This window comes from Strix uralensis, chromosome 10, assembly GCF_047716275.1.
Source record: "Strix uralensis isolate ZFMK-TIS-50842 chromosome 10, bStrUra1, whole genome shotgun sequence".
Taxonomy (NCBI): Eukaryota; Metazoa; Chordata; class Aves; order Strigiformes; family Strigidae; genus Strix; species Strix uralensis.
This window is the reverse complement of record NC_133981.1, coordinates 23107999-23130133: the sequence shown is the minus strand read 5'-3', so window position 1 is coordinate 23130133 and position 22135 is coordinate 23107999. Positions and strand designations below refer to the sequence as shown.

Below are 22135 nucleotides of genomic sequence, written 5' to 3'. Positions count from 1 at the left end.
TTGGGACAAAAGTACTAGAATGTAATAACGCAAAATGTTCTTCTAAGAAAATGAGTCATTTTGAAACCTGGATATCTTTGCTGTTGCTGAAAGAAAGAAAGAACTTATTGCAACTGATATTCTCTCATATCTGTGGGGTGGATTCAAGATCTTAATTGGTTTTAACTCAGCTAGGCAAAACTCCCATATGCTTTACAAAGAACTGCATAGAAGCTATGTACATGTTCAGAGCCTTTGTCCCTAAAAAGGCACTTCTGTAAGACAGTCAGCCTCAGCCATTCCTTTTAAGCTTTCCTCTGAATGTTGTCCTGTTTAAAAGATATTTATTGCTATAAAAGTTCATATTTATCATTTGAAAGTGATGCTGTAATAGCTTAAGGTAAGCAAAATGCAGGATGCACTGGATTTCACTGATAGATGAACAGTAGCCAATACATCGAGGTGTTTTGGGGTTTTTTTGTTAGAGATCTTTCTTGCCCCAGAATATTTTGTTTACTGTGAATCATTGTGGTATATTGCATAGTCACTCCAACTTGGATGTTAACATGGCAAAAGTGGAAACAGGCAAAATTCTGCAGACAGGAAGTGAACTACTCCTGATTTTGGACCACACATTGGTAGTTGTTGAAATTTATAGGGACTAAGCCTCATTTGCCATCTGGTTGTTGTTCTGAAATTTCAGGTTGGAGAATCATATAATGTTGTTCCAGAGAGACCTGGAAGAACAGAGTTTGAGCTCTGATTTGAATCCAGTATTTGGGATAGCAAGTATGAGTTTAGCCTTTGTGCTCACCAAATTCTGTATTGGAGTGGGGACATGTCAAGTTCCTGATTCTTGATCTAGATTATGCCAGCTCTGCTATTAAATTGGACCTCCTTGTGAGATCTAAAATGTTACTTCCTTTTCCACCTTTGGCAGTCATTTTTGCTGGTTGTCTCTTAAGGGATTGATATAGAGTGCAAGGCTTACTAAAGAGGTCTCCCGCACTGCAGATATTCCACAGAGCTTAATTCCATCTGTCCTTTTATGTCGGTTTGATAGAGAATGAGGACTGCAGATGTTATTTTGTATTTGCTCAGGGATTCCTACACAATAAAAAGTGACAATGATACATAAAGGAAGCTTTATATTGAAGAGTTGCTTATTGCTCTTGAAAACCTCTCATTGAAATCTCAGAAGATAGTTAAAAACTATTTAGGAAAATGTCCAAGGCTTTACCTAAAGGCAATGTGCATTAAATATTCATTAAAAAGGTGCATTAAATATGCATTAAAATTTATTAGAAATATTAGTCAGAAGTCTAGTACATCATGCAGGCAAACTCCAAAATTCTCTCAATTAAAATTCCCACCAAAACCCCCTAATTTGTGATAATCAGCGATGATGTTATTTTCTGTGTAAACCTGAAGGGCAACAGCCTGTTTGCAAGACTAAAGTCCAGGTAATTTATTTTATAGAATATTAGGTTTTGTTTTATTCTTTCACAACAGCTATGCTAGTTTTCTTTTCTTTAGGTTTGACATTTAATTTTGAGAGAACTAAACTGATAATACTTCATTTGTTTTGAGAGTAGTGCAACAAAATAATCTCTTACAGTTTATTTTATGTGCACGTGACCTACTGCATGATACAGATAGAAATAGTAGCGAATGTGTGGCAGCAGTGGGAGGGTTGTGAAGTTCTTAATAATTTTTTTTAATCTTCAGAATGCCTTACAAGTAACCTCATAGCCTCTTTGATATGTGCAAATGTGGGGGTAATATAACCCCCATTTGGAGGTAAAAGGCTAAACAATCGTTTTAAAGACAAACTATAGAAAATTATGCAGAGATTTACAGATTCCCAGCTCAGAGATCAGTCACAGCTTTTTGAGCTTAATTAAGTTTCAAAATACAGTCAAAAGAACAAGTCCTTAGCAGTAATTCTGATCTGAGCCCATCTGAGAAGTCGGCCTCCTCTGTTTATGCCAATAATTGTGCATAATATTTTTTGCATCTAGAATTTTAAAAAAAATTTAAAAATCGGTGATTCACGTTTAAAAATACCAAGCCAAAACAGAGATCATCTTCAGTGTAGAAGGGGAATGGGAGCTGCTGAACCTGGCAATAGCACTGAAAGAAATACATTAACTACTCCCGAATAGCAGACATAATGTACTAGAAAATATGTTTTAGTAGCATTTGGTTCCTTCCATAGAAAAAGGATGAGCATCTGCACATCATTATCTGAACTTAACAATTACTTGGAGAGATCTCCAAAGTATGAGGGGGAGAGGTGGTGTGTGCACATGCATGTAACAGAAGTAATTAAAACGTGGTGTCTAATGAAAAAGGGTCCCTGGGTTTGCAAGCAAGGAGAAATGACTTTTGAATCATTGGATTATTATGAAAATTGCATGGACTTATAAAAAAATGCTGCCAGAAAAATGGTGGTTTTAATTGTAGTATTAAACGTATTAATTTGTCACGGGTGTTTTGTGTTTGTGAATAATATGGATCCAGCAAAGACTAATCAGAACAGAAATCAAATATTGGGGAAAAAATAGAAATAAAACTAGTTATTAATCTTGTTCAGTGCTTTTTAAATAAGCAATGCTTTTCATGTTTTGCAAGGAAAGGTCTGAAAATATCTAATGAGTATTCCAGATGAGTATTCCAGAAGTATTGACGTGTCATTTTCACTAGGTTAAATTGATAGCATTTATAATGTATTTATTTTGCATATTCATTCTGTTAATTGGAAACTCTGGCAATGTTGAGTGTAATTACAAGAATGAAAATAGATTTGAATTTGTATTTAGAAAGTCAGAAATATCTTCTTGGTTTGAGGAAGACAGTGTATGTGGATATTCTATCCAAGAAACCTCTCTGGAAGCGTACGGTCTGGGAGGCTCAGTTTTACTTTGATATCAGGCCTGGGTGAAACGATGCTACCTGGTTTTTATTCCCGTAGAAAGCGATGCATGCCTGGGAAAGTGATGCCCACCCTTAGAATTTACTCCCAAAATTTGGCAGTTTGCGTTATACTTGGGTTTTACTTCTCTGCAGTTGCCCCTATAGAGAAAGAATAACTACATTATGCTGCATTAGGGTGCTGTCTTGTCTGCTTTGATGCAGACACACCAATGCTAATGTGTGAAAACCAAAATTTGAACACACACACACACAAATAGCCAAGACCTTAATTTTATATGACAGTATTCACATATATTTTTGTCTGTATTTTTATGGTGGAATTTTCAGATGACTATTTGGTTCACTATTTGTGCAGATGTTAGTCTGGAGCTTTGAGTTTTTACTTTCAAAAACAGTATACGCTTTGAAAAATGTCTGAATATTAAAGCTGTTAAATGAATTTTTTTTTTTTCTTATACTTTAACCTTGTTCTAACTTGCACCAAGTTACAAGTAATTGTGCTCACCCTTTCACAGGTGGAAATGCTAGAACGGAAATATGGAGGCCGTCTCATAACTAGACATGCTGCTCGTACTATACAAACAGCTTTTCGCCAGTATCAGATGAACAAAAATTTTGAGCGTCTTAGAAGTTCTATGTCTGAAAATCGTATGTCAAGACGCATTGTACTGTCCAATATGAGAATGCAGTTTTCCTTTGAAGGACCTGAGAAAGTCCACAGCTCTTACTTTGAAGGAAAACAAGTTTCTGTTACAAATGATGGGTCAAAGCTGGGATCTCTGGTACAGTCTGAATGTGGTGACCTTGGAGAGTCAGCTACAATGAAGTCTCCAGCAGCATCTACTGATTTTGCTGATGCTATAACAGAACTGGAGGATGCTTTTTCCAGGCAAGTGAAATCCCTTGCAGAATCCATTGATGATGCACTGAATTGCCGTAGTCTACATTCTGATGAAGTCCAGACTCCGGATCAAGTCAGAAGTCGTGAAATGGAAAGGGACAGTTGTGCTCAAACTAAACCAGCAATTCACAATGTGGATCACAGGAAGCTGGATGAGATGACAGCGTCATACAGTGATGTTACGTTATATATTGATGAGGAAGAGTTATCTCCACCTCTTCCACTTTCCCAGTCAGTAGACAGACCGTCCAGCACGGAATCTGATTTGAGGCTCCGGTCTGTGAACTCTTCTCAAGAGTACTGGTCCATGACCCACAAAGATGATAAGATAGACACTGATACGAGCTGCAGGAGTACCCCATCACTGGAATGTCAGGAACAGAGGATGAGAATGGATCATCTACCATTGCTAACTATAGAGCCACCCAGCGACAGTTCAGTGGACTTGAGTGACCGCTCAGAGAGAGGTTCATTAAAGAGACAAAATGCCTATGACCGAGGGATCACTAGTCAACAAGGAAGCCCAAAACACATCCCTCACAGTATTCCCGCCAAGATTATATCCAGAGAGGAACAGGAGGCAAGACACAGGGCTAGGCCTATAGATAGTCATTTAGCTATCAATGGCACAGCAAACAGGCAAAGCAAATCAGAGTCTGATTATTCTGATGGAGACAACGACAGCATCAACAGCACTTCCAACTCTAATGATACAATAAATTGCAGCTCAGAATCTTCTTCTAGAGACAGCCTAAGGGAGCAAACCTTGAGCAAACAAACATACCACAAAGAAACTCGCAACAGCTGGGATTCCCCTGCCTTCAGTAACGATGTTATCAGGAAGCGCCATTATAGGATTGGACTGAATCTTTTTAACAAGTAAGTACAGCATTTCCTCCTTTTTTCTTTGTGCTTGGTAGAAACATAGCCACTGAACCAGGAATATTTTTCTTGTATCAGGTAAGTAAGACTGGTGTCTGATACTGACTTTTCAGTGAAAAAATAAGCTTCTCATGGTGACTGTTCATATTATAGAGTACTTACAAGTTGACATCTTCATAGTTACACAGCTTCGGGGGAAAAGAAAAAAATATAATTATGTGTACATATATGTTAGCAAACTATTGAAGAAGATGGATCAGATTCCTTTCTTGTTGAAAAATACAGTGGCTTAATCCTGATCCATTTTTGGTGTTATAACAAATTCAGATTTCTTCCTGCCCTAATCATGTAGGTATTGTAAAATTTGTCATATAGGAATTAGAAATAACAAGCAGTGTAAGATGAGTTTCCTGTTTAACACAGGCAGGGCCTGGAATTTGTGAAGAAGATTTCATCAAGACTTTGATACTAAAAAATGATGCACTGAATATTTTTATGCTAAACAAAAATTATTTATCATAAAATTATCATAAAATTTGTATTTCTGCCTATGACTGTTAATTTTCCCATGTATGGAGTTGCTTAAAATTTCTACAAAATAACTTCCTCAAGTTTCTTTGTTTTACTGAAATACTTTTTTCTTTGGACACACCCATGAGGCTCTAGAAAACCATGAATATTACGATAGAGGGTAACAAATAATATACTACTCTGAGCTCTGTATTCACATTATTGGAGTTACACAGTTCTCATTAGAACAATCATAATTTGAAGATAACAACAGCTAGGTGGATGGCATTAAAATTCCGAGGTTTTCTTCACTGCTTAGTTAATGCCTAGTGTGCCAATTTCCCTGTCCTAGAATGGGTATAATGTACTTAAAATTTTTCTGGTACTAGTGCTTTTAAAGCTCCTTGGAACACTTAGATGAAAGATGCTGAGTGCCAGAATTTTTTCCTATTTTTCTTTAAAATACTGGTGGCAGTTCACAGTGTTTGTGTAAGTTTTGAAAATTTTGTACAGAGTAGTTCAGGATTTCTCTATGAAAATTCTGTAGCTTCTGAAGAACTAACAGATATTTCAGTGTGCTGCCTTAGCCCTTGCTTCAGTCTCCTACAGCTTGAATGAGTTCAGCCCTCCTTTTCAGGTAGCAGTGCTGTGATTTGTTTTGTTTGGATTAATAGGTCAGTGGTTCATCATATAATAATATGTTGTAACGTTGCAGATAATTAAAGCATTTTGATGACATCACGTGAGGCTGTGCATTACAATACTAAGTATGGATCAGTCAGGTTTGGCTGTAAAAACTTCCAGGTTTGTTTTTTATCTTTGTGAAAAGGTAATAGGTCTTACGGAAGCTTTTAGCCAATTGGAATTATGTAAGTCATAGGATCTCTGCAGTTTTTACTGCTCGAGAAGTAGGCTGGGTAGGAAGGTATATCAATTTGCTCTTTTTAGAAGATTTTAAAACATTAATATCCTTGGTTGTGGCATGGGGAGGAAGGTACTGGTACTATTTGGCTGACATTTAAAAGACTTGGTGCTTGCTTGGTTTTTTGCACAGTAGTTAAGCTGTAAGCAGTCAATGATCAGTGAACTTCAGGCTTGGTAATACAGTCTTTTGAGTCAATTGCAGAAGGGTGTTAAAAAAAAAAGGTGAATGGAAAAAGTGCTCAAGCAGCATGCAGCCGTGAATGGAAATTGTCAGATGCTTCTAGTGACATGCCATTTCACTAGGAGGCTGAAAGTGAAAAATAAAGGTCAGGAACAGAGAAGAATAGCGACTGTTATTTGAAACACCTCTAAGTGGTCTTCCTGCATGGACTTGAACAGAGATAAACCTTTTCTACATGTTGGCTGGTTGTGAGAAGACTTGCAGTTTCTTAGCAGTGAGTTCTAGAAGATAGCACTGCGCAGAGCTCCAGGCAGCAGCTCTGTGCATCGTCTTTTGCTGTGTGTGATTGTTTCATTCCCCCACCGCATTTTATCTCCAGTATTGATACAGAACTGAAGATTCTCATTACCTTCTGCTGAGTCACTCTGATTGTATTGATAGCTCAGACAGTCCCCGAGTATCCCCTGTATCTTGGTTCTGATTATGGCTCTTCAAGTCTGCAGACTGTGACATTTTCATTAATAGCCTTATTTCCCCTTTGTGCAACATCAGGTATTGAACCATCATAGAATGTGGTGATGCATGAATCTGTAAACACTCTAGAAGAGGGAGCTGGAAAACTTCCAGAGTTTTATTCTTTAAAAAGTTCAGAAGGAGACTCAAGAGTGTATCGGGTGGGATCACAAATTGCGTTTTGTGAGTTAAGTGCAGGGATAGAGACTGTGTTCAGGCACTTGCCAGGATTTACAAGTGTTGGTTTCTTCAAGATGAAGAATCCTTTTTCCTTTTAGATATGTGCTGTGCAGGTGCATTAGTTTCAGATAACTTGAGAGCATTATGCTCATTGTTCTCAGCACAGGAGTGTGTCAGAGCATCTTGTGTGTCCAAAAGTTTTCTGAAAAGAAAGCCACGTCCTAGATGTGTTTCCTTGGTGAAGGCTGCGGTGCCACATGCAGAACAGCGTGAGGGAGGATTGCCCAGCCTGGTTAGACACGGGCCAGGAAGGGGGTCTGCAGGTCAGATGGTCTTTTTGCAAATCAGTCCCATCTTTGCAGTTTCTCTCTCATCACATGGCAAAAATGCAACCGCCCAGCATCTCACATGGGCAAGAGTCTGCCTGTGCATTCAGTTCTGTGTTGCAAACTGCTTGTGCTTCCCATCGTGTGACCAGATGGACACCCACGATGGGATGGGATACATTTTTTTTTAGTCTACTCTCCAGTGTTCAAGTCAGTGCAGCAGAATCATTTCGATGCCTTTTGGCCATGTGATCTTCCATGACACATTTATGTGTAACAAGCCTTGGCAGCGAGCTCCTGAGAGGATGTGTGCTCCACCCATGCAGAAGGACTGTGTGCAGAACTGAAAGCGGCTTTGAAGTTACCTATTATAAGAAGTCAAGTTTTTTTTCAAATGTCTGTGTCTACCAGAGGAAATTTTAAGGATGTCTTTTACAAGAAGTTCGTGTTAATTTCATTGCATCTTTGAAATCTTCCTTGCAAATTAAGATCCCAAACCTTAATTAACAAATAATCATATCATTTCTTTCTGGTACATGAAGCTTGGCTGAAATGCAAAGAATTTAGAACCCTAAAGAAGTGCACAAATTGTAGTAGAGTAAATACTTCTGCTTTGTTCACTAGGAGTGTTGAAAGAATTAAGTTTTTAAAAGTGTGGAAAGTCACTATCCTCACAGTTGAAATTTCAACAGATGCTTTATAGTTTTTCTGGCTTCTCTATTACAATAATAATTTTCAGAAGCCAAAGTGCAGTTTTCTTACCAGAGGCCCTTTACTAAAATAGCCGATTATGAGTGGAGTAAAAGTTGAGCACAACTGGTGGTCTAGTTCACTTAATCACTATTACGTGCAAAACATTAGTGGCACAAAGATCCTTGGAGAATGGAGAACACAGGACAGTAGAGAAAAAAAAACGTAGGTAATTGAAAACCATTTTTCTAGAAATTTTATCACTTGATCATAAAATTCGTTTCAAACTATAACTTGGCACTCAGTTTGGAACCTTAGTTTTGATTAAAGAAGTATCCACTTTTTTAAAGATATTTTGTGGTATCCTCTATACTAGAACATAAAGTATTGCCCAAATGGAATGATTTCTGCCAAAGAAATTGCAACTAAGTAACAGCTTCTGTACATCCTCCTATTTTTGAATGGCAGTAGTGATTTCACCCTGTCAATAGGCTGTCAGATTGTGTGTTACCATTCATTGCCTCCCTGAAGGAAGGATTGCAGGTGCATGCCCAGAGTGCAAGGGCTCCCAGGGAAGCGTGGTGAAGCCAGCTGTGTTGAATTAGGCATTTTCTTCAGTGTAGTTTGAAAGGGATGTAGTCTGGGAGAAATTACACTGGAAACCATTCCTCCCTTACAGGCAGAAGGAAAACACTACCTAGAAAGGTTTATTTTGCAGGCTCCAAACACTGCCAATGCAAATCCAGCCTTTGAGACTGGTTTGCTTATAAACAAGGCTTCAAGAGGCCTTTTGACTGCTGCTTTAAAAAAAAAAAAAAAAGGAAGGGGGTAAAAAAAAAAAAAGGAGGAGGGGAAAAAAAAGTAAAAAGGGCTGTGATTTTATTCTCGTGTTTGTTTTGACTGCAGGCTGGAAATACCAGGTTTACCAGTTATTGCAGCCCAGTGTGGTAGGATTTTCAGGTTCCATTCTGCTACTGGTGCACTGATGGTTCTAACAGATTAAATAGGACCAAATAGTTTAATCTCATAGTCTGAGGAAACGTGTCCTGCCCTTGGGTCAGCTTTGCAGACTGTAATTCTCTGCAGAGCTGTGCGTGTGTAGGAGGAAGTATATTGCTGTATCGCCCTCTCTTGTGCCACTGTGACGGTGGCAGTAACTGCAGCTCCTTGCCAGGTATTTGTGGCTCCCAGGTATGTTTGTTGACAACACTGCCCTCAGTTTCTGTCCCCTCGAACTGCAGTGACACATCCAACTGGGCCATGTCAATAGAGTAGTGTAGTGATTATTCAGCATTCTCTTGGGCGACACTTTCTGTATTAATAAAGTATTTTCAGCAAAAATTGGACAACATTGGAGTGGTTTAAACATTTGATGCAACTGTGCCTAGTATTGTAAAATATGGGAGATAAAAGTTTGCGTTTCTCAGACTCATTTTTTAATCTAGCAGAGACTAGAGTCATATTTAGTATCTCCTTTGGGATATCAGATATTGGAAGACACTGTTAAATGTCCTCTCATCTGGCAGTGCTCCTATGGCATTGTGATTTCTTGCCATGGGAGCCAGTCTTGCTGGTGCTAGTGCCAATTTCTGATATTGCTGATGAAGCGAGACTGTGAAGTACAGCTCGTAGGCCATTTCCACCATGCTGCTCTGCTTTTTATGCTGAGGCATAATTTTATTGAGGGCTCTTCTTGTGTAGTGTTTTGTTGAAGGTTTTATGGCCTAATCTTACATGTACATCTTGGAGGTAAATGAACATAACACAACTTAACATTGTTAGAACAGAGGCTAGGCTATAAATATTTTTACAATAAGTTTTCCCAGATGCCTTTCACCCCTCACCCCCCCTTTTTTATCCGCTTGCTTTCTGGAAAGGTTAGTGACAGATGGAAAACTGTTCCCCATGTGTCCTCAGTCCATTATAGCATACTGTTTTGAAGAGTTTTCTGTAGTTTCCTTTATAACGGGCTATTACCAAGGTTCCCACTATTCCAAAGTTCTCTCAAAGGATTTATTGACAGAGCTAAAAAGGCATGAGTATCTGTTTGCATTACGCAGTGATGTATCATGTTTTGACCTGTAAGCCCTGAAAGCCCTACCGGCTTCATTTATTGCATGAGGGGAATGATTTTATTCAGAATTTTAAAATCTTTATTGATATGAATTGGATACTAATTCCAGGAGCAGGCTTTTTTAAACATGTCTAGATTCCTTGGAATGTTAATTTAAGTATTTCTTTATTTTACTAAGCAGGTATGAGAAGAATTTGCTGAGTGCTGGTGGGATTATACCAAATACAAAATTGCAAATTACAATTTCTAGAGAAATTCTTGTTGGAAGTCTGAGGCACATGATAATAATAATTGTGAGAAGGCACATTTTTCATTTTCCATGAAAGCAGTTTTAACTGCTCAACAGAGGTATATGGTTTTCATCATTTAAGCGTAGGTAGAGATTGAAGGTAATTTGGATTCCTAAGTACTGCTATATTCAGAAAGTACTGCAAACTTTTTCTCTATTTGAAATCCTTCAAAGTTGCTAGATGTTATTAATTTTTTTAAAAAAAAGAAGTTTTGCAAGTAGCCATTAGTTTAAATATTGTAATAAGTGTAATAATCTGATGTTCCTCCATTTACACCAGTCACACACCTAATGGATTTCACTTAAGATGCTGAACATACTTTCTTTATTGCGTTTAGTTGAGTCTCACAGCATCCATTCAGCATTCTAGTATATGGTCTGAAAACATGTACTTTTAGACTGTCCCCCTTAGAATTTTAAGTTGAAAGCTTATTGGAAACATTTCTAATGATTTGAGACTTTGTAAGTGCAGATTGAGTAGGAGGGAGAAGGTGTAAATCAAACTAAGTTGGTTTTCTTTACCTTTGAATTAATTCTTTTATTTTGTCAGCTGATCTTGAATATCTTTGCAAATTGTATATCTTCTGTGATTTTTTGGAATGATTCAATAGAAAGAGGAAAGGGGAGACAAGATGCTTGTTCAGGATTTCGCAACAGAGCCATTTGGCATCCTCATGTATATGGTGAGAGGGACTTTACTGTTGTTACAACATCTGGACTGCAGATTACTCAGCCACAGACAGTTCCAACAAAAATTAAAATCAAAGCACTCCATGTAGCTTGTCCTCTAACATGCCGAGGAGTTAGTAAGAAGAGAAGAATGTTCTTAGTATGACTCTCATTATTTCTGAAAACATTTAGTCCTAAGTGAGAACACCCAAAGAAAAAAAAAAAGCTCTGTGTGTTTTGCTTTGTTCTGTGCATGTTTTATCTTTTCTCCCTGAGGACCCATTTTTTTTTCCTTTTTTTCCCAAATGGGTGCTTTGATTAGCGTACATTATGTCCTCCCCATAAAAAACAGCTGAAATGTATTACTGTGGATTCAACCAATAGTAGATTTAAGGACCGGTTTCAAATATGGGCACAAGGATTCCCTTCATTGCCATTAAAAGGGAGTATAAACTTTACCAAATGTTGAAAGCAAATCTAGCTTTGGAAAGGCTGCACTGTGACCAGCAGTAACTGTGTGCGAGTGTCCCTGGAACCGGGAAAGAGCCATTACCTCATCCTCTGCCGCCAGCACCGCCTGCCCTTACGCATTCTGGGCACACGTCTCCCTCCCGCTGCTACGTGCCAGGAATCGGTAACTGGTTTGCTCTAACAATGCCTGGGTGCGTGCTCAGGATACAGTCGGTTATTAGAAAATGACCCTATGAATGGAGGAATTCGGCTGGGTGAGCAGCTCCCAGACAAGCATCTGATATGATTCTGGATGCCAGAATTTTAATTCCTTCCCCCCCAAATCTCAAGTGACCAAATTTTGAGGGTGAAAAATGTGACCAGCTGCCTTTGCAGGCATACAGAGGACAGTTTGAATAGGGAGTTGGGAAGGCTGCATAGGAATCCTGGGAAGAAGAGTTAAGGAAAATGGAAAGGGGGCACCGACTCCTTCCTCTTTTTTAACAACTCACATCTACCTACTGACTGGGGTTTGGTGGATCTCTAAATGAAAAATCTGGAGATCTTTAAACAGTATTTTTGCACTGCTAATCTAAAAGGTACCCCATTTAAAGTAAATGGGATTGTCAGTGTTTCCCATTTGCAGTCAGCAGAGTTGCAAGAATTAAAGCTGAAGTGCTTCTGTTATGTGTAACTGGGGTGAGGGTGTGGAAAGAGAATTTAGGGCAGGGACACTAGAAAACGTTAAGACAGGGACTGTTCCTCAATTTCAAGGACATAGTCATCTTAATGTCTCATTCCTGACTACAGTTGCATAAACATGAAAGCAATTTTTAGTCCTGGCAAATAGTTCTGAGAGAGCTGGCAGGTTTTTCATGTATCTTGTCTGAAAGTGGAGTATATTTGCTCTGCTGGCAGCTACAAAGTCCTTTCCCTGCTCTTTGGGAAATGCAGAGATGCAGTGGGGTCAGAGGAGGTGAGAAAATCCTCATAGAGTGAGTTGGTCCATTTATTTAACTAAAATATTTCCTTCTTTCTTACAAGGAATGAAGGAGCAGGGAAAAGCAGGCTGTCCACTGCCAAGACAGGGAATAATGAGGAGCTACAAAATCTGCTATAACATGATGACTCAGGATTGTTTTTACTAACAAGGACATGTCCAGCTACTGCACTGCAACCGCTTGGGGTGTGCCTTATGATTCTCTTCACTGTGCTAACTGCTTTGTTCCTCAAGGCTGATGCTTCTCATACAGAAAAATCCTATTTCTGAAATAGCTTTAAACTTTCTCTTTCCTCCTTTATTAGAATAACCCAGACTTTCTCCTTGGGCCTTTTGGCTGCCTTTTATACACTTTTTATGGTTTTGTAATCGGCTCTGATTCAGGCAATAGTTTTCAGACAAGCCTAAGCATTCAGTAGCAGTAATAATGTTTAATGTATAATTTCCTAGCACTTTACTAGGAAATGGTGACATAAAGAAACTCATTGATCAGACAGAAAGAAATGGTAGAACTGTTTAGGTCAGTTACCCAATTTTATGAAAACAGAACAGAGTTTCCTCTCTTTATTTTACTTCCCCACCAAACAGACCTAGGCACTGAGATCACTTCCTAGTAAATTCTTTTGTTAGTGACATGAGTATAAATTAACTTTCACTGAATGGAGGTTACTCCAGGTAATTGGTGTAATTACAAGCGAGCTGTGACCTTCATGTCGCTGGGGGTAGTTTTTTGGTTCGGTTGTGAATGAGCCTGAGAAGATTAACGTATCATAATGTAGTGAGGAGACGTGATCTCCACTGTGGGGAAAACCGTAGGGCTCCTGCCCAAACAAATCTATCCATTTCCACAAGATGCAGAGAAGATGTCAGAAAAATGCTGTTTCTTGGCTTATTTTCCTGACCCAGGGACTCTTTCTTGGAATTACCAAAAGATGCAATTTACACCTAGTTCTTCTTTCTCTTCATTAAACATTTGTACAACCTGAGAAAGACAGGCTTCCCAGTCAGTTTCTCTAATTTTCTTCCTTTCAGTCCCTTTCTTGCCTTGCTGCATAGCCGAGTGAACTCTGGCAAGTTGTTTTGGCACTAGTTTTGGTAGTATTTTAAGGATATTGGGTTTTTTCTTTTTTCCCAGAAGGTTTAAAATAGACATAGCGATTCTCTTAGCTTCATTGAGGCAGCAGTAGGATATTCAGCAAATGCAAAGGATGAAGTACAACCATAGAAACAAAATTTAGCTGTGTGCCAGACTAAGGAGAATGTTACTGCCAACTTGGCTATTTAAAGAAGCTTCTTAAATTATTCTAGGAGAAGTCTGAGATTCTTGCTATTAAAAAAGCCATCCCTGGATTTTAATGTTAAACTAATGCTTAGTTTTGTGGTAACTGTAAGTATTTTCAAAATGGAATCTCTAGTATCAAAGGCAAGGAAGGTATTTTTTTTTTTTAACAGAGGGCTGGCATCATAGTTGCATTAAATTCTCCACCCCCAACTTGAAAAGATTTCTTTGGCAGCAGCACTGTGAACTGTTTCTGTTTGCAGTGTTGACAGCTTCTAAGAAATGTTTGTAGTTCTGGTCTGCTTGTTTTCTAGATTCTCTCAGCTTATGGTCCTTTCAGTCTAGCACACGTGTGTGTGCTTAAACATAGACAAGAAACCAAGAAATATAGATGTGCCTTCAAAAATACTGCAGTTCTTTCTAGCTGTTTCACCAAGCTTCCCCCTTTCAGTCAGGCTAGCTTCATCTCCCTTGTCTCAGACAGCTGTAAGAACAGTACAGTTATTTACATTGTGTGACGAAATCCCTAGTTTACCTCAAAAGATATTTTAGGCATTGCTGGGTGTTGGGAATCTAGACTGGGGCAAGCTGCTTTCTGTGCTCATTTGTTTATTAATGCTTCCATTTTACACCTCTGTTATTGTCTGAGCAGCTAAAAGGAAATACACAGATTTAATGTGGGTTTGGATGCTTGTAAGCTTTACATGTTTAGCAAGTCAGAAATAGGGAAGGCTTTATACACCTTTGTACTGTGGTTTTGTTGAATGTTTCTTTTTGAGGTAGTGCTTGCTATTCTCTTCTCCTGTTGGCCAGCGTGGACGTAGGCCCTTTATCCACACTGTGGCTTGGTTAGTACAATTGATTGTGCAGCTATGGGGGCAGCTTGACTGGATTTAAAAAACAAACCAAAACCACCACAAAAAAACCCCACCAAAAAAACCCCACAAACACAAAACAACAAACCCCCTTTTTCTCCTAGTTTAGTTTCAGGAAGTCCTAAACCAGCAATAGGAATGAGAGAAGAGACTGATGCCAGTGCTGGCACTGCCACTGAAGTGCTCACCTAACTACAGCACTTGGGTTTAATGTGTTTGTTTTGCAGTAAGACTGGCTGTACCAGTAAGTCTGGTAGATAACAGTAAATGCTAAGTTTGTGTTGATCTCTTTTTGGCCATCTAGAATCTGACTAAAAGCTCTTCCTCTACCAAATTCACTTTTCAAACTCACTGCAGTGTTTTTGTAAAAATAGTATTTCCTACAATTTGAAAGATAACATTTTGAATATCCAGGTAATACAAAGCCGTATTTCCCAGGTACCACTGAGCTTTGGAATCTAGTGTTACCTTATGTCCAACAACAGCATAAGGTGGTGTGTTTCTAACCGTGTTTCCTTTTGTGGCTTAAACAGCCATCTGTGTGTCTGTCCCTGCTCCCACCCTACCTGCTGGGTTGGGTGAGCTCAGCTGCTGACAGCTTTGCTGTGAAGGAACTTGGGAAGTCAGTTGGCAGGTGCTGTTCTCCATCCCCTCTTCGAAGGAGGAGCTGTTTCTGACTGGGGCTTCCCTGCTTTCTCAAACTGGCTGCTCTTGAGCACCTCTGAAAGCAGAATTCAAGCAGAGGGAAGGTCAAGCCAAGGACTGGTATTATGTGATTTTGACAGTCCGTATTTAGTAATTCATGGAGCTTTAGGGCTGTTTTTTTCCGCTGGCAATCCAGATTTTCTGCAACAGCTAGTTGGTGATTATCTTTGCAGGTTGATGATACTCTCACGTGGTGTAAATGATTGTAAAAACATGTATCCTAAGGTTGTCTGTCAGGGGTTCCTCCAACCAGGTGAAAGTTAATTGAGACAAATAATGACACAATCAGAATTATAGATGTCTAAATCACTGTTCTCTTTACTAATTTGCTTACAACAATAAAAGTATTAGAAATGCAGTATTTTTCTAAAGATACTGTGCTGCTTATATGCATGCATGTTTTAGTCTAATGAAAAAAAATCTTCCCCCCCCCCTGTATATTCCTAACTTGGATAAGGAACACTTTTCTCAGGAATGTGACAACTTTTATATTATTACCCTCTTTATTGTTGTTCTTTTCTACCCCATACTCCAAAGGTGAGCTCATTCTTAGGAGAGCCTCCTACCTCACTTACATTAGCAAAACTCCTAAACATACTGCCCTTTTTGTGACGTTTCCAGATTCAACCTGCATAGCTGTTAAAGGAAAAAAACCCAACTCCTCCTCAGCTTCACAAGCTATAAACCTCCAACAAACCACCACTCTAAGGAGATCTACACAAATGTCAGCAAGCTATAGGAACTTCCACTGAATTTATGCTTTCAGTACTGCATGTAGAACTTGCTGAGTAAATAAGCCATCTCCTTCTAGTTAGTATTACGTCTAGGAAGGAAAGGCGTAATACTGACTAGAGGAAACAGCAGTGATGTGCAGGGATTTACTATTGTCTTGGCTTTTGAGGGAATGGGTTCTTAGGGACGTTGGGGTTTGGGGTTTTTTGCCCTGTGTTTTTTTAAGTGTTGTCTCTGTGTGATTTTGCACTCTTCATTCCTGCAATTTGCCTCCTCTTAAAGATCTTCCAAAGAAGATTTGCTTCTTCTTTGGAAGAGTTGCAAAGAATTGCATTCTTGCAATTTGCTTCCTCTTCCAAAAATTGCTGCAGGATCCAACCTGTCTTCAGAAACACACAAAGACATTTTTACTGGGTATGACCAGTACTCTTTAAGCGTGCTTATTAAAATACACTGTTTTGACCTGTTATTTTGAAGTTTACATTACTTTCTCCATCAATGTTTTTCCTCTAAAAGCCACCTTAAACCATCGTAAAGATCTTGTTATTAATCCATTTCTGGCAAATTCCTTAGCCCTTTATGCAACATCTGAGAATCTTATGTAAATATGGTTTTCCACATCTTTTTGCATTGACTGATGTTGGGTTTTTTTTCTTTTGGTAGGTTCCTTTTGTTTTCGTTGGGTTTGTTTTTGTGGGGTTTTTTTGAGATAAAAGACATTTTTAAGCTTTATTCTGGAAGCAATCCTGTAAATATGAAAAGTTCTCTAAACGTGTATTATCAGCTATGTAAGGTTCTAGCTTTAGAGGGTGTATTTTGGTATTAGTTAATGTATTAAAATCTGAAAATAAATGCTCTGCTTATGCAGCTTCCACGATTGCTATTTATAGACTTCTCATCTTCCCTGTTGTTGGTAGGTGTAATTAACAAGCCATCACTGGGAATTTTCCTAATCACAAAAGACTCTTAGTTGTTAAGTACAAAATGGTCTACTCTCAATTCTGAGTAGGCAGAAATGAGGATAGCTTATGTCAGATGGCCCATCTCATGTTAAATCCATGACCCTTTCATGTCCCACTCTCTTCTGCATCCAGTCACACACTTTAGGAAAATTAGGGTTTGGTGAAAGTTTGCCCAATTTAAAACAGCAGTTTTGCCAGCAGTAGAATCCCTGTTTGCTCGTGTTGTCTTTTAAAACCTGCCCTCCCAGAAACACGGTCAGCCACCTGGTATTTTTTGCCTTTCATTGGGAAGGCACAAATGAGTTTCCAGTAGATTGCTGATAGTTAACACCACTACCTCCATGTCCACTTGGTGCATTTAAGAGGCAATTCCTTCATACGAGTAATATTTGAGATTTGTGATGTTGGTTGAGGATGACTTAAATTTCTACGAATCTCCTTAGTTCTTCAGTTGCTCTGAATTTGAAAAGAGGGAAAATATTGCTTCTGTTTAAAGACAGAGAGGGAAGACACCCTTGTGTACCTTTTTCTCTTAACCTATTGTTAGCTTCACAGCTTTATTGGAAGTACTTCAGAATGCTCTTGTCACAGTTTTCTATTAAGTACTTTTCCTGTCGAATAAGATAAGGTCACACCTGGTGTGGGGGTGGGAGAGAGCCTACAACAGCAATTAAACCCCCTGAATGTCTTTAGCTTGCAAAGTGATTAAAAAAAAACAAAAAGGAGATTGTTCTTCCAGTAAGCTGATAAACCTTAGTTCATGTTAAATTCAATTTCTTGGTCAAGAATTCTGAATGAATTCAGGTTTCAGATCATCAAAAATAGAAATATGAAGAAATTTTGCTGGCAAGCTGGACTTCCAGAACAAAATTAGCATTTCTGAGCTGAATGGCAAGCGAGGGAGATACCCGTTGGATAAGAAAAGTTTTATTGCTCTAATATTTAATGCTCACATTTAGCCACAGAAACTTATTTTATTTAGAACTTCATTTGTGCACATTCCCATAGAACCCTTAACCTTCAGAGTTCTCCTGTAAGCCAAATAGTATTCATTTTGGTAATAGGAAAACTGAAAACGTTGTAGGCTGCCTTGCTCTAATAACTACACAGTGGTACCGGCTGCCTCTGGCTACTTGTCCTTTATGCAGTCCTTCAGAATATACCCTATTTAGACTGTCATTACTTGGGGTGAGGCACCAGAAGCCCACCTGAAGCTATAGGTCTGTCCTTTAGAACAGTTGTCCAGCTAATGCTTGCTCTAAGAAATCCCGTTGTAGTGGTAACTGTGGGAACCTTCAAAGAAAGAGCAAAGTAATATTACAGAAAGTTACAGTTCTCATCTCAACAGGTAGTAGAAATTCTCTAGAGAAGCCCTTTAATTCTTGAGTTCTTTATTTTTAGCAGTAGCTCTGTACCAGCTTAGTCTGGGTGCTTGACTGTTGACTGGGGTCAACCCACAAGTAGCTCTTCAGTTGAGGTCAGTCATATCCTCTAGGTTTACAGCTGTTTTTCTAGAGCAGAACAACAAGGTTAACAGTTTTTAGAGGACAGATTTCAGAATTCATATTCATGTCATATTTGACACAGGTTTATTGATCTCTAGTTGACAAATTCAGTGGGTAGGGTCATGAATTAGAAAGAAAGTTTCTTCACTGTGGAAATGACTCTTATAGGTTTGTTACTCTGAAGTTTATGCCACTGCTACCACAGTTCAATTTATCAAATAGGGAAAGAGTAGTCTTTATTCTTCCAGTTCAGAGTTTTCAGGTACTATTTTCATGTTATTACAGTTCAGAGTTTACACTGCTTCCATGTTACAACTTCTGTAACAAACAGACTACTATCAAATAACCCCAGACTGCAAAACGTCCTGATGCTTCACTTCAGCGTGGGGGTGGTAAGAATTCAAGTCATGGTTTAGTACAAGTAATGATCCAGCATTTTCTGTATTTCAAGAAAAGGTGATCTTTGGATCAAGTTGTGCTTTTTGATACTGTTCTTTGTTTTCCATTTTGCCAGTTACTGGAGAGGAACTCTTCTGGGTTTGTATCGCTCTGGATTTTATGGACAAATGTAGCTCACTAACAAGGGGGGTGGAGAAAACTATTCCTGCTTTTGTTGGATGCTGTGAATTTAAATTCAGAAAGATTAAGAATTCTGAAATACAAATCAAAAGCATATGAATGTAGCAGTTACGTTACAAGAAAATGGGTACTTTTTGAGTATGAAAGAGATTAATTTTACAAGATTGTTTTTAGAAGATGACCGTATGTGTAATCTTATTTCAGATGAAAAGAGCCACAAAGCCTGATGCAAGAAATTGAGATTTGAGAACTCCCTTTTGATTAAATTATATCTATTCCTCTGATCTATCTAACTCTTAATAGGGTGTTAAGTGTATAATAGTGTAATGTAAAAGAGTAGGAGAACTGAATGTTGATCTGTTTAGTAATGTTATTTGCAATTAAAAACCCCGAGGAAGGGTTATGGTTGTACGATCAACCTTGCATAAAAATAGTACGGTCACCTTGACCTTTGAAATTGATTTTGCTTGTCTTAAAGAAAATATCTTTCAGGTCATTCAGCATGCTGCAAATCATTCACTCTTACAGGTGGACATTATATTATAATTCCTTACAAAATCAAGATGATGATGAAATTACTGGTTCTATAAAGATTTCCCTTTAATATCTTTAAAAGAAATTATGGTTGTCCATTGTGTCACAGTGCTGGAAGACGCAGTGCACAATGTGCTGTGAGGGGAATTTTACATCACTTTAAAATATAAGCAGCATTTGCCTTTATAAGCAGTAGATTTTATTGCCAGAAATCAGTTCAATCCCTAACCCTCCTCCCCAACACAAGCTTCTTAATACGTTAAAATGAGTAGCTTTGGCTTGCTTTGTTTTGAGATCTGAAGATGTCTACAGCTAAATGTGAAGGTGACACACGGAGAGATGTAAAATACTCTAGAAACTATGAAGGTGCTTGTCTGAGGGAGAGAAATCTGGGGCAATGGGTGTGTTAAAGGACAAGGACAAAAAAAACCAAAACAGCTCTAAATTAACTGGGAGCTCCACTATTGTTAATTGCTTCTTTTTGCATGAATGAGTTTATTTTTTTCCCTTGTTTTTTTATTCTCATCTTGCAAGTTATATCTCTTCAGATGTTTTTGTTCAATAAATGTAACTTTTAACAGCAGGGGGGTGGGAGGTCCGGGGTGTTCTTTGTTTCTTGTTTGTCATTGGCAGCTTTTTAATTCAGTTTCTGGAAGGGACAGCTCTCCCAGCCACGGGAGCATTTAGTAGCTGCTGTTGGGCTTGTCTTTTGCATTGACAAGTGTTTTGACTTTCATGCCTGAAGCTGCTTGCATATAAAGCTTCTCTCTGGAAGGGTTATGGAGCAGGGAAATGTGTAATAACATGCAAAGATGTGTTTCAAAGCTAATAAGCTACTAACACTGAACGGTATGTTCTACGGGATGGTTACATTATCATGAAACTGTAGTAACCCATACTAGTAGTATGTTAGTCAAAAGTGATTGGCATAATTATTGTAACATTTTAATCAGATGCCTTCAGGTCCAATGGAAGAAAATTAATAGTTTTGCATTTTTGTTTTTCCTCAGAAAACCTGAAAAAGGAGTCCAGTACCTAATTGAGCGAGGTTTTGTACCTGACACTCCAGTTGGTGTTGCCCACTTTCTCCTGCAAAGGAAGGGTCTCAGCAGACAGATGATTGGAGAATTTTTGGGAAATCGGCAAAAACAGTTCAACCGGGATGTCTTAGAGTGAGTATTGTGTGTGGGGAGGAGGTAAGCGTATGTTCAGGTAAGATGTTTCATCAAGCTAGAGGTAGTAATGATCTCTGAATGTTTTGTGCTTATCTCTGGATCTTGTTCTGAAGGAAGAGGAAAACAGACTCTAAGGGTTAAGAAGGAAAACATGCACTCTGCAAATATTTATTTCTTTGCTTTCCAGCCAAGTTACTGTTTTTGTTATTGATCCAGCAACATACTTACAAGGATTTATATTCCCTGTAGTCATGTACGTTTACTCTAAATTTATGTTTTAATTTTATCAGCATTAAGAGTGTGTTATTTCAAAGTCTTTTTCCTTCCTCGGGCTCTCTAATAATTTACTGAATGAAACAAAATTATATTATATGCAACATAAGGCTTCATCAGTAACAGAACATGAAAATAATTATTACAGCCAAATGGCTCAGATGTTAGATAAACAGGGATTTCGGCGTGTACAGGCATATGCTGACAAGGTCTATACAAACTGTTCTTTTCCAAAAGATTAGATAAACAAAAAGTGGTTTAAAACCCAAAGAAATTCAAAGCAGAAAATTAGACTTTTAGCAGCTTGGTCATAAATTTCTAAACCTTATATACAGAGCAGACCGAAAAAGAAGTTGCTTTATTTTAAGAGGGTGTTCATTTAAAATGTGTTTTTCTGGGGCTTTTTTTTTTTTTTTTTGGTATCTATTGTGCTGACCTGTAGACATGAATACATCTTAGTTCAGTTTTGTTCAAGGAATTGTATAAAAAATTTCGTTAGATGTTTAACAAAACTGCTGAGAATGAAAGCAAAAAAACCCACATCTTGCCTGTTAAGGAAGACTAGGAAGAATTCTGACCGTGGATTTTAACCAGAGTATAATAAAAGCTGTGCTGAAATTTGCATTGGTGTGTAGGTGCAGTCTTTCTTGAGGACTGAATGTTGATACGCAGTATTGATACTATAACACTGATACATTGCAAACATTTTAAGGTTATGGTATCATGATACAGTGTCTGCCAACACCTTACATTTTCTTTGCATATTTTGTAGAGACCGCTCACGGGCTTCATACTGCAGAGATGTTGGTCACGTTCTCTACAGTCATCCTGATCTTGCCGTTATGCTCTCATGTATCTGAAATTGCAAGCTTGGCCACTGTATTAATACAGCTAATGTATTAATAGCTGGCAATGTATTAATAATTCTGGCAATAAAAAAGAAAGAGGTCCTCTCTTTCTTTTCTGTGCCTTGTTAAATGCTGCCTTTTTATAGTACAGTATCCAGCAGAA

General features: G+C 38.4%; 1 protein-coding gene across 21 annotated transcripts in view; it reads left to right on the top strand.

Annotated features, from left to right (window-relative positions):
* The window catches only part of IQSEC1 (IQ motif and Sec7 domain ArfGEF 1), a 356789-nt gene that overhangs the window by 305274 nt on the left and 29380 nt on the right, over positions 1-22135 (top strand). For all 21 annotated transcript variants that reach the window (XM_074879790.1, XM_074879771.1, XM_074879775.1 and 18 more), the window contains 2 exons: positions 3432-4696; positions 20687-20848. In XM_074879790.1, the coding sequence (XP_074735891.1) occupies positions 3432-4696; positions 20687-20848 (1427 nt within the window). The remainder of the gene's footprint in view (positions 1-3431; positions 4697-20686; positions 20849-22135) is intronic.